The sequence below is a fragment of the Suricata suricatta genome, chromosome 10 (assembly GCF_006229205.1).
Source record: "Suricata suricatta isolate VVHF042 chromosome 10, meerkat_22Aug2017_6uvM2_HiC, whole genome shotgun sequence".
NCBI lineage: Eukaryota > Metazoa > Chordata > Mammalia > Carnivora > Herpestidae > Suricata > Suricata suricatta.
This window is the reverse complement of record NC_043709.1, coordinates 8,586,716-8,598,831: the sequence shown is the minus strand read 5'-3', so window position 1 is coordinate 8,598,831 and position 12,116 is coordinate 8,586,716. Positions and strand designations below refer to the sequence as shown.

The window sequence follows — 12,116 nt, the reverse complement described above, 5'->3', positions numbered from 1 at the left end:
TATCAGAACCTCACAGAGTCGCAGGGCCTGGATTCGAATCCCAACCTCTATTTGTGGGGCGACTCGCTGAACTGGAGTTCCTCGTTTTATAAAGTAAGGATTGTGAGGACACAAGTCTAAACCAAACGGACTCCATGACAGGCTTTAAGTTTCCCCTCTGATCTAGAAGGCCTAGGTTCCAGTTCTCTGAAACTAACAGGCAGTTACACATTGCCTAGAGCAAGAGAGACCGCCTTCGCAACACCCAATCCGGAAAGGCCAGCTACCACTCTCCACATTCCTAAGGGTGAGGCCTGCAGATGGGAACTTTAGAAAGGACCCTGTTACCTAATGTTAAAGTTAACCCGATAGTCACCAAACAAGACCCTAGGCTCACCCTGTAATTGGTTGATTTTAAAGGTACTCTAAATGTTGTAATTGGATCCCACGAAAAGTAACAAATACTCTAGACAGTGTGAATGGTTAAACCTGCTGTCAATAATATTGTATAATCATGATTGGATCACTGTACCTGTGTCACAATTTCTTGTAACTCCCCCTCCCCAAGCCCCATAAAAACCCTGCTCAGCCCTTGTTCGGGGCTCACAACACGGATCCATGGCGCTGGAAAAGTCTGTGAGTCCGAGTTCGAACCCATAATAAAACCCTTTGTCTTTGCATGCGTGACTCGGTCTCCCCGGTGGTCTCTGGTCATTGGGGAATACTGCGAACTGGGCATTACAAGGATGATTGTAATAGCTGGTTGGAATGAGAAAGGAATATGATGTAAAGGCATCTGGCAAGTATGTAGCACACAGTAGGTACTCAGGGTGTGTTTGTCATCTTAAAATACACACACACACACACACACACACACACACACACACACACAAAGAGATTGTAATTTAAATGTAACAAACATCAGATCCCGCCACAGCTCAGGTCTTTCCATGGCTTCACATCTAATCCCTGCCGCCATTCGGCCAGGTAGACTCTCACTCCCATTTTACAGAGGATACCGTAAAGGCTCACGTGGGCTTGTTCAAGGTCACACAGGTGACAGGAGATGGGTAGGGATTAGAATGAAGTGGGTTGGGCTTCAACTGCTGAATCTTTCCAGACTCTTCCTCAACAAACCACCAGGCCCCTCCCACTTCCCTTTACGGTACAGACTATTTGTAGCATCCTGGTATCCATGTCTGACATGTTTAGTAACAGGAGCTGTGGTTGGGCACACCATAGCTCAGTCCAAAGCCTGCATTTCTCACGTCTCTTTCAGCTGGGTGTGGCCATGGGGCTAGGTTATAGCCCATGAGATGTAAGAAGCATCATGTGGAACTTCTGGAAGTCTCCTAAAAGGGGAGACTGCTTGTAAGTAAATGTTTAATTAAAAAAAAAGAAATAAAGAAGTAAAGAAAGAGAGAAGTGCCATTCTTCCTCCCTTCCTCTTTCCTTACTGCTGGCTGAAGTCAGACAAAATGGCGGGAGCTCGAGAGGTCACCTTGGGCCGCGTGGAGCTGTGTTGGTAGGAGGGGATGGTGAGTCACCATCCCAGTCCTAGATTGCCTCCCATTTCCTCTTCTGAATCGTCAGCTCTCTCGGGTAAGCCTTTTCTTTAGCATTTAAATAGGCCCCAGTTTCTCTCAACCTAGAAGAAAACACATTCAGTCTCATGTTCCCATTTCTCTCTCTTCCTCTTCACAGCCCCACCAGATGGGAAGAACTGCTGATTCTCAAGGTCTCCGTGTCTCCCAGCCATTTCTCAATTCATTGCATCTGGGTTTCTGTGCTACTGTTCTACCTAAAATGCCTGGGCCAAGGGCCTCCCAGGAGCCCTAAGCCTAAGGGACTTTCTTCAGTAATCTAACTAGATCTCTCTAGAGTTATGTTACATGGTCACCCACACACTCCTCATCCTGGGTTCTATACTGGCCTCTGCTCCCCAACCTCTCTAGGGGCTCCTTTGCTGTTGTCTCTGATGAAGGAACCATAAGGCAACTTACACCCCGGAAGCCAGCCCCCCATGTAGGATATGTGATACTCTTCCAGCAGTCCTGGATGCCCATGGCAATACACATAAACCATGAATAGCCTAATCTCCATGAACTCCCTACTCTCTTAATGATGATGCAATGCTAGAGGAAAAAACAACCTTGTTTGACAATAGCTACCCATCCAGTAATCTGTAAATTCTCTTTAGCATATGGAAATCCCTTTAAGAAACTTCCTTTTGACTTTACCTCCCCCACCTCCACAGTATGTGAGCAGTCACTTTGCACAACCCCAGTGCAGCTCTTCCTGCCCACAGGTCCCGTCCTCTTTCTTCAATAAAATCACGTTTTTGCGTTAAAGATGTCTTCAAGAAATCTTTCTTGGCTGTCGGCTCTAAACACCACCAACACCCCAACAACCCATCAATCTTCTCTAGTCCTCTTGATCTCAGGACTGATCTGACTTTGTTTCTTGCAGGTCTTAAAAGCACCTAAACTCAACATGTCCAAACTGAACTCAAGGTCATTCAATCCTCCCCCTCCCCCGCAGGAGATCTGCTAGCTGTTCTTTCCAGAACTCTGGGAGAATCTTTGACAAATCTCTTCCCATCATCAAACACAACCAATCCACAATGATCAAGCCCTGACAATTTCATCTCCTAAATAAAATCCATCCATTGGGCAGCGGCAGCTGACTCAAACCACTATCATCTCTTACCCCGAGCTAGCACACCATTCCCTTAACTGGTCTTCACTCCAATACCCCCATAAACATCTGCTTTGTAGGCAACAGTCATCTCTACCAATGGGATCGTGTCTTTGGCTTGCCCAGAAGTCAACAACTTTCCATTGTCTTCCACATGAATAGGACCACTCCTGCCTAGGGCTGGGCAAGGTCAGAACCTACTCCACATCCCTTCATTCCACTCCCCCTCCATCCTTGTTCCAGTCCCCAGAGACCTTGTGTGACACTCATATGCTCCCTTTTCATGCGCACTAGCTGTCCCCTCTGCCTGACCTGCCCATAAACTTCCCTTCCTAGCATTTAGCCCATCTCAAAATGATTTATGTATGTAAACAATGTCCTCCCCAACTAAAACATGAGCTTTCTGAAGGCGTCTTGCTTGCAGCTTCACCCCTCTTGGGCCAGGCATGGTCACCCAACGGATATTTCTCAAGTGAATGAATAATTCACGGGACCCCGCGCTCAAAGAGGCCACGAAAAACCCAAATGTGATGTCTTAAGCGTCCCACCCAAAAAGCATCCTGGAGAAAATGCGCAAATAACACGGGCGAGATGAAATCACGCAGGGAAGCCTTCCCTTTTCCTCCCAGGTTACGAGCGCCTATGCACACGCTCCTCTACGGCAACATCCCACTCTGGCCACGCGGTGGCGCTGTGAACGTGCTCCTCCAGGCCGGCTACAGGCCGCTCTAGCCGCCCTTCTCGCCTGCTCTGCTGGGAGGCGGGCACAGCCGCGGGGGTCCCTCCAAGATGGCGGCGCAGAGGAGGAGCCTGCTGCAGAGTGTGAGGAACAACCCGCTCTCCCGGCTGGGGGTCGGGAACCCAGGGGGAGGCCTGTCGGGTGCAGGCGCGGCTCCCTCTCCGCCGTTGGGCAGCCTCCTCCTCCCTGACGAGGTGTAGCCGCCGCGCTTCCCCCTCCCGGACCGGCCCCCCTCCTTCCCGAGGCCGGAGGCGCGTGCGGCCCCCGCGTAGCCCGCGCGTGCGCGCTGCCGCCGGGCCGCCCGGGGCTGGGATTCGGGGTCGCAACGACCCCGAGCGTCAGGGGCGCGTCGAGGGTGGGGAGCGCCCTGGAGGCAGAAGGGAAGGTGGCGCGCGGTGGCGGAGGTAGTCGGGGTGGTGAACCCACCCCGGGCACTGAGTGGCCGCGCCTTAATAACAGTTCTGGCGGCAGCAGCCGGTGGTGTTCCGCCCATCACCCTCCAGGTTTTCTGCCAATCGCTTTACGTTGTAAGTTGAGTTTTTGTAAGAGCCCTGGGAGGTGGGTACTCTTCTTCCCGTTTGACAGATGAGGACACTGGGGCACAGGGACGTGGTCATCTGTCCAAGGCCACACAGCCAATAAGCGGCAGAGTCAGGGTTAACATCAGACAGCTTGATTCCAGAAACTCTGTCAACCTCTGGGTGATACCGGAGGAGTGGCCGGCGTGGCAGCCTGGGCTCCGGTCCTGGCTCTAGTTGACCATGCCTCTGTTTCCTGAGAGCCGGCACTGGGAGGATTGTCCTGACACTCACCCTTGTCACCAGTCTGGACCTTCAGGGATTTGTCGCGATGTTTACAGCCGCTGCCACCTCTTGAGACGTGCACGTGGGTGCATACACAGCTTGGCACCGTGAGCCCATTCTGACCTGCCCCTGGAGGGTGCCGCGGCCCTGGGTACCCCCCCGGAGGTGGCAGGCTGTTGTACTTGCCTCTAGATTTGCCTGCCGCCTGTCCGTGAGATTTACGGTGAATGGTATCACCAGCACTTTCCACCGCTAGGTGCCAGGCATTCGATAAATATTTGTAAACTAGTTAAGCATTCGTTAGCCACCCTGTGCTTGGCCTTGGCCTTATAAAAATACAGCAGCCTATCCCTGAGGGATTTAGAGCATCAGAATTGGAGGAAGGGGTGACCTTCAGTGCTGTATTTTAAGGACAGACTTTGTGTCGCTGGTCTTTGAAACTGCTGTTCCGGGACAGCAGTTCCTAGGTCTGCCCCATGGGGATTGCTCTCTCCCCTTCGGCACCTTTGGCTGCCCCTGTATTTTACTGGTGCTCTGCAGGTCTGCCTTGTCACTGAGTTAAGTAGACCTGGCCCCCTGCTCTGTAAGCTCCCAGAGGGCAGGGCCCGGGTATAAATTTCCCCACTGTAAACATTCCAGAAATCTGGGCTGGACTGTAGGGAGTGCTGAAAGTGGTCCCTGCTGTGCCCCGATTTGGCTTGCTGAAGAGAGTGCCTTCAGCTTCCCTCTCTTCTGGGTGTGATGGAGCGTGGAGGGCCAGGTCAGACAGAAGCCAGGCTTTGCCATCTCCAGAATGTGTTCCTGCTGGTAGTGGAATCGTTGGAAGATGGACAATTAGCTTTAAGCGCACAGCTTCATGATGAAAGGCAAGGGGGTGGCAGTGACGTCCACACAACATCCCTCCCATCCCAATGACGGTCAAGACATCCCTGGGTGTCTGAGTGTCCGGGCAGCGTGTGTGGCTCACTGACCTGGTCTCCACTGTCCCGTGGTGAGAGCAGCTCATCTGTCCTCATCAAGCAGATGGCCAAGAGGGCTACGAGTGTATGGTGGCACGTCCTGGGGCCGCAGAGAGAAATAAGGCGTGTGCGCACCCTCACTGCATGTGCAGCGTGGGAGAGGAGCCGTGGTCCACCAGCACGACGCGCCAGGCACTCTGGTGTCAGTGTGGAGGGTCCGTGGATGGCCTCACTTAGCTGGATCCGGGGATCCTTGCAGGAGGGGCTGGGGGGTGGCTGATATGGTGCTGGGAGGGGCCAGACTGCGGAGGACTTTCTCCATCAGTCCCCAGGCGTCCCCAGGCCGTGTGGTCCCTTTAAAGGTCTTCTGAACGAAAGAACTTTCTGAAGCTAGCTTGGTGTGATCAGAGGATTGTGGGTCCTTCACAGCCAACCAAGAAGTACAAGTTTCACATGGACTTTCACTTGACATCCCGAACCTTGGTTCCCAGCAGAAGGGACTCCCAGGAGCATTGTTAGAATTAAAGGAACTAACACATTACAGACCTAGCCTAGCGTGATCACAGTCCAGCCCTTGAAGTGCCACCTTCAGTTCTGAACACGCAAGTGTCACTGAGCTCTTACCGTATGACAGGAGCTGTGTAGGTGCAGGGGACACTACCCTCATGAAGCCTGTGTTCTAATAAGGGAGACAGTAAGTGCACAAATGCAGATTATAAACAGTATAATAATATCTCTAGCATCAGGTGGTGCTTCATGGAATGGTGGAGGGGGGAATGTTTCAGACAGAGTGGGAGGAGACACCCCACCGTTCGATGGGCTGCAGGAGGGGATTTGAGAGGAGAAGCCCCGCCTCAGGGAATAGGGATGCGAGGCTTGTGTGTTTGGAGGGCGCCACAGAGACCAGCGGCTGGAGTAGAGTGTGCAGTAACCAAGGTCCAAGGGACCTTGTGGACCCCAGTATAGACTTAGTGTTCTATTCAAAGTGTGCTATGAAACTTGGTGGTGTGTGGGGTTTTTTTTTATGTTTATTTCTTTATTTTGAGAGAGAGAGAGAGAGAGAGCAAGTAGGGGAGGGGCACAGAGAGACTTCCAAGCAGGCTCTGCACTGTCAGCACAGAGCCAGACAACAGGGCTTGAACTAACGAACCATGAGATCATGACCTGAGCAGAAATCAAGAGTCAGACGCTTGACCCCCTGAGCCCCCCAGGGGCTCCGACACTTGGCAGTGTTTGGGAGGAGCATGCGATCTGGTTCGTGGTTGGAGAAGGAGCCGTGTGTCAGGACAGGTTCGAGTGGAGAGAGTGGACACTTGGGACCCGGGCGCAGTGCTCCCGGTCGCCGAGGGAGCAGTGGCAGGGGGCTGGTGTGAAGCAGCGGGTTCTGGCTGTATTTTGGGGGGAAAGCTGGTGTGATCTGCTGATGAATCAGATGTGAGGAGCATGATAGAGGAAGAAGAATCCAGAAGGACTACAGGGTTTCACTTGGAACAGCAGCGATGCCCTTTACTGACCCGGGGAATCCCGGAGCACAGTTGGGGCTGGGAGAATTCAGAGTTTGGCTTTGCCCGTGCTTTTCTGTGCTTAATTATAAAGCAGGAATCAACTTGAAATTAATTTTTTTTAACTCAGAAACCTAACTCGAGCAACCACATCCCTGAGGTCACAGGTGCTAGCTACATTTTTTTCCTGACATCCATAATAAATACGTACCGATTAAAATAAACGCGTCCATTAGGCCATCACCCACCTGCGTCTCCTCCACCATCAGAAGTGGCTCGGCTGCTCCAGCACACAGCACCCGCCCCACAACTATTAGCCGCCCCTTTAAGAATGTATTAGGACTATATTTGTGATGAAAACATAGAGGGCCTTTGATGAATAGCCTCCTGGAAGGGGAGGGGGGGCAGGAGTCGAGCTGGTCCCAGAGCAGTGGGGGAGGAAAAGGGGGTCATTCAGAAAGACCGAGATGGCGGGAGGCGCCGGGTGTGTTCAGCTTCGGGGAGAGAAAGAGCAGCCGCGCCCCCACCCTGACCCATCTTCCTGGGGCCGTTATTCTCTCATTCTGAGCTTCCTTTTTGCCTCCAAGGAATTGGGGCGCTTTCACCACAAATACACTCGGCCTTTTCATACCATAATTTGATATTCAGGCTGTAGCCTGAACTTGGAGCCGTGCTTTCTCCACTTCTGCTGCCCAGGAGGGTGAGAGGAATCGCTGCGGGGACTGTTCTGGACTATCACGTGACAGGGCCGCTTACTATATGAAGTTGCTTCAGCGCATGCGCGCCAGGTGTTTATGCCACCCTTAGCTGGGTGCAAATGTCTGGGTCACTGTAGAAACTAATCGTGGCAAAATGTGAATGTCAGGAATTCCCTCACACAATCAAGTCAAAATTAGGGTTTTTGAAACAGACTTCTTTTTTGCTGTATTTTGTGCTAATGTTTCTATTGAGAAATTGACTTGTAACCCACCAAGGGGCTAAAGTGGTGCAAGCTCTACGTGGTGAGCATGGGCCACCCCCTTTTCGGCTCCTGGCCTGGGGCCGAGGTGCCCCTTGCTGCTGGTGCTGGCAGGCCTGGCACTGTGGGCGTGGAGAAGGTATGCATCATGTGTGCAGGGGTGGGGCGGGGGGTGCTTTGTGTGAATACGCGACCTTTCCTAACATTGTTCAGGCCTGTGGAGGAAGGAAGCAAGAGACTTGGCAGCGGGCCCGAATCAGCGCGGATGGTCGGCCTGCCTCATCCCGGGACTGGGGCGGAGCGGGGACCGGCCACAGCAGTGCCAGGGTGGCTCTGGGGCCACTGCTGGAACGAGGGAAGACCAGACACTCCCCCGCCCCTCCGTGGGTACAGCCTCCTGGAATTCTCTGGCCACTTGTCTGGAACGTTCTGAGTCCTGTGGGGACTGCACTGTAGGCGGGTCCTTCCACTCAAGCCAGCGCTTGCCCCTGTATGAAAAATGGTCCTTAGGTCATTGGATCCCAGACACCATTAACGATAAGGAACCATCGCTATTTTATATACTGCGAAGAAAGAAAACCCATTGCTAATTAACTTGAAACACACAAACTTCAGGTATTAAAAAGTTGACAATGTACATCTTGGAATCAGGGAACTAAGTAGCTAATTAGCAATACCAGACTACGAAAACAAATAGACAAAAACCAAAATAAAATGGGCGCCTGCCTGGCTCAGTTGGTGGAGCACGTGACTCTTGATCTCAGGGTTGTGAGTTCAAGCCCCACCTTGGGCGTAGAGGTTACTCAAATACACTTTAAAAAACCACAACAGTACCATGCTACAGTACGGGAGTTGCCAGAAGGCCAAATGGTTAACGACCGGTATGCATAGTGAGCCACCAGGATAGGTTTCTCTGGGCAGAATGTTCCCGAGTCTGGGACACACACAGGGCGGGGGTTCGGTGTGTGTTGGCATAGAACTCCGTGTTATGTAACACAGATTACTTGCTTCTCTGTTCTTTCAGAGTCTGATGATATCAAGGGAAAGACTTGGTTTGGTCCTGGTATATCCTTAATACCTTTCTGATTCTTTTATTTTTTATGTTTATTTATTTTTGAGAGCGAGAGACAGCACGAGCAAGGGAGGGGTGGAGAGAGGGTGACACAGAACCGGAAGCAGGCTCCAGGCTCTGAGCTGTCAGCACAGAGCCCGATGCAGGGCTCGAGCCCACCAACCATGAGATCATGACCTGAGCAAAGTCCGATGTTTAACCAACTGAGCCACCCAGGTGCCCCAAGAAAATGTGGCAGTTTAAAGAAAAACTATGAAGTGGATAATTTCTTGAAGATAGTGAGCCAATGGTTGAGGTTTGGGCAACGTGGGCCTCTGGCGCCCGTTAGATTTGAGCAGGGCCTTTGCAGGTGAATGGGGCTCGGAAAGAGAAAAAGGGAGGCCTTGCCTCCCCGTGGATACTTTGGTTTTTTTATTGTTTTTTATTTATTTTTGAGAGGCAGAGATAGTGCGAACAGGGGAGAGTCAGAGAGAAAGGGAGACACAAAATCCAAAGCAGGCTCCAGGCTCTGAGGTAGCTGTCAGCACAGAGCCCGACACGGGGCTTGAACCCATGAACCATGAGATCATGACCTGAGCTGAAGCCAGACACTTAACCGACTGAGCCACCCAGGTGCCCCATACTTTTTAAGATACTTTTGGGTAATGTTTTCTTACTTCTCTTTTCTTTCAATAGCAACCCAAGTCCAGTTGGCTAGGAACTTTATGTTTAAAGAGGGCCCGTGTAAAATAAGGAGGGCTTTGCTCGTCAAGTTCACGTTTATAAATAGTTGATTTGTTTCAAAGCATGTGCTCGTTTCTGCGATGGTACCCCTGGGGATCAGTAGCCTCATCATTTGAGGTCCCCAGGATACTTTTGGCCTTTCAGGTGGAGCAGACCCTTGATGGAGGTGTTTCTTCGCTCCTGTGGTGGTGCAGGCACCTGCTGCCGGCGGTAGGGTGGCTTCTCCACTCCTCTTGCTCTGGTTACAGGTGTTTGGAAGTTACGTGGAACGCTGTGTAGAAGGCCTTAGCTGCACAAGATAGGCGGCTGAGTGAGGTTGTTAATCTGTCAAAGGGCGAGATTCGAAATTATGGCAACAAGCTGGAAGGCTGAGCTGAAAACATCAGGATATGATCCCACTAAAGTCCATTTAGGTTGAAGAAAATCCGCTCTAGGACTGTGGTTGGGGGAGACCGCTGGGTAGAGCCACAGGGGGAAAAGACCATTACTTTAGGTAACAGCCGGTGGGAATTTGCACATGGAGGCTAGATGCCAGTCTTTTCTTTACGTGTAGGAAGGTCCTTGATTTTTCTATCCTACCACCCTACTGATTTCTTTTGAATTAGTTTTAACATTAATTCTTCAGGTTTTTTAAATACTGTCAGCTGCAAATAGAGGTAATTCTACTTTCCCGGTCCTTTAAGTGCATGAGTGACGCCTCTGGTTCAGTGTTGGGTACTGGAGACGGCGGGCATCCTCACTGTGTGTCTGATCTTAATGAGAATGCCTATTGTGTCTCCCCCACTCAGTGGAGGCTGGCATTGGTACCAGCTGAAGTATGTGTATAATGGCATGTTGAGAAAGTATCCATTGATTGCTGTTTTCTTGAGTTATTATCAATGGGCAAAGACTCTCCTTAAAGAAACAATAGCACTGGAGGCCATGGGCATTGATCTGAACACCGATTACTGGTTAATGAAATGACATGCTACTGGCCCTTGAACAACATGGGTTTGAACTACAAAGATTTACTATATGCGGATTTTTTTTCGGTAAACACAGTACTACAAATGTATGTTCTTTTCCTTATGATTTTTTAAAGTGTTTATTTATTTATTTATTGAGAGAAAGAGTGTGTAAGCAGGGGAGGGGCAGAGAGAGAGGGAGAGAGAAATCCCAAGCAGGCTCTGTGGTTTCAGCACAGAGCCTGATGTGGGGCTCGAACTGTGAGATCATGACCTGAGTCGAAACCAAGAGTCAGACACTTAACCAACTGCGACACCCAGACACCCCTCTTTATGATTTTCTTAGTATTTTCTTTTTTCTAGCTTACTTGATTGTAAGAATTCAGTACACGATACACATAACATACAAAACATGTGTTGATTGTTAAGTTATTGGTGAGGCTTCCAGCAGACCAGACTGTATGAATAATTAAGTTTTGGGGGACTCAAAAGTTACAGACTTTCAACTGCATAGGAGATTGGTGTCCCAGACTCTGCATTGTTCAAGAGTTAACTATGTTCCCAAAATATTATTCGTTCATGATTATGAAAATCATTTTTTTATGTTTTTCATTTATTTTTGTTTCTTTTGTTTTTTGTTTTTTTAAGACTTTTTTTTCAGTTTACCATTTTATTTATTTTTTTCATAATATTTTATTGTCAAATTGTTTTCCATACAACACCCAGTGCTCCCCATAAGTGCCCTCCACCATCACCACCACCTCTTTTTCCCCCTCCCCCTTCCCCTTCAACTCTCAGTTCATTTTGAGCATTCAGTAGTCTCTCAAGTTTTGCATCCCTCTCTCTCCCCAACTCTCTTTCCCTCTTCAGATCCCCTGGTCCTCCATTAGGTTTCTCCTGTTTTCCTGTTAGACCTATGAGTACAAACATATGGTTTCTGTCCTTCTCTACCTGGCTTACTTTGCTTAGCATGACTCCCTCAAGGTCCATCCACTTTCCTACAAATGGCTATATGTCATTCTTTCTCATTGCCATGTAGTACTCCATTGTGTATATATACCACATCTTCTTGATCCACTCATCAGGTGATGGACATTTAGGCTCTTTCCATGTTTTGGCTATTGTTGACATTGCTGCTATGAACATTGGGGTACATGTGCTCCTATGCATCAGCATTTCTGTATCTCTTGGGTAAATCCCCAGCAATGCTATTGCTGGGTCATTAGGGAGTTGTATGGATAGTTTTTTGAGGAACGTCCACACTTTTCCAGAGCAGCTGCACCAGTTAACATTCCCACCAGCAGTGTAGGAGAGTGCCCATCTCTCCACACCCTCGCCAGCATCTATAGTATCTTGATTTGTTCATTTTAGCCACTTTGACTGGCGTGAGGTGGTATCTTAGTGTGGTTTTGATTTGTGTTTCCCTGATGATGAGTGATGTTGAGCATCGTTTCATGTGCCTGTAGGCCATCTGGATGTCCTCTTTGGACAAGTGTCTGTTCATGTCTTCTGCCCATTTTTTCACTGGGTTATTTGTGGGTGTGAAGTTTGGTGAGTTCCTTGTATATTTTCAATATTAGCCCTTTATCTGATATGTCATTTGCAACTATCTTTTCCCATTCTGTTGGTTGCCTATTAGTTTTCTTGATTGTTTCCTTTACAGTGCAGAAGCTTTTTATCTTGATGAAGTCCCAAGAGTTCAATTTTGCTTTCATTTCCCTTGCCTTTGAGGATGTGTCG

General features: G+C 49.7%; 1 protein-coding gene and 1 long non-coding RNA gene across 3 annotated transcripts in view; one reads left to right on the top strand and one right to left on the bottom strand.

The window, feature by feature from the left end:
• Positions 1 to 547: 547 nt before the first annotated feature.
• Positions 548 to 4,428, bottom strand: LOC115303356. The gene is made up of 3 exons (XR_003913992.1): positions 4,228 to 4,428; positions 1,437 to 1,627; positions 548 to 1,331 (listed from the first exon to the last, which is right to left on the bottom strand). It is a non-coding gene; the product is annotated as an uncharacterized LOC115303356 (long non-coding RNA).
• The window catches only part of TAB1 (TGF-beta activated kinase 1 (MAP3K7) binding protein 1), a 33,712-nt gene continuing 24,993 nt past the window's right edge, over positions 3,398 to 12,116 (top strand). For both annotated transcript variants that reach the window (XM_029953129.1, XM_029953128.1), the window contains exon 1: positions 3,398 to 3,498. In XM_029953129.1, coding sequence (XP_029808989.1) covers positions 3,466 to 3,498 — 33 coding nt within the window. In that variant the 5' untranslated portion in view covers positions 3,398 to 3,465. The remainder of the gene's footprint in view (positions 3,499 to 12,116) is intronic.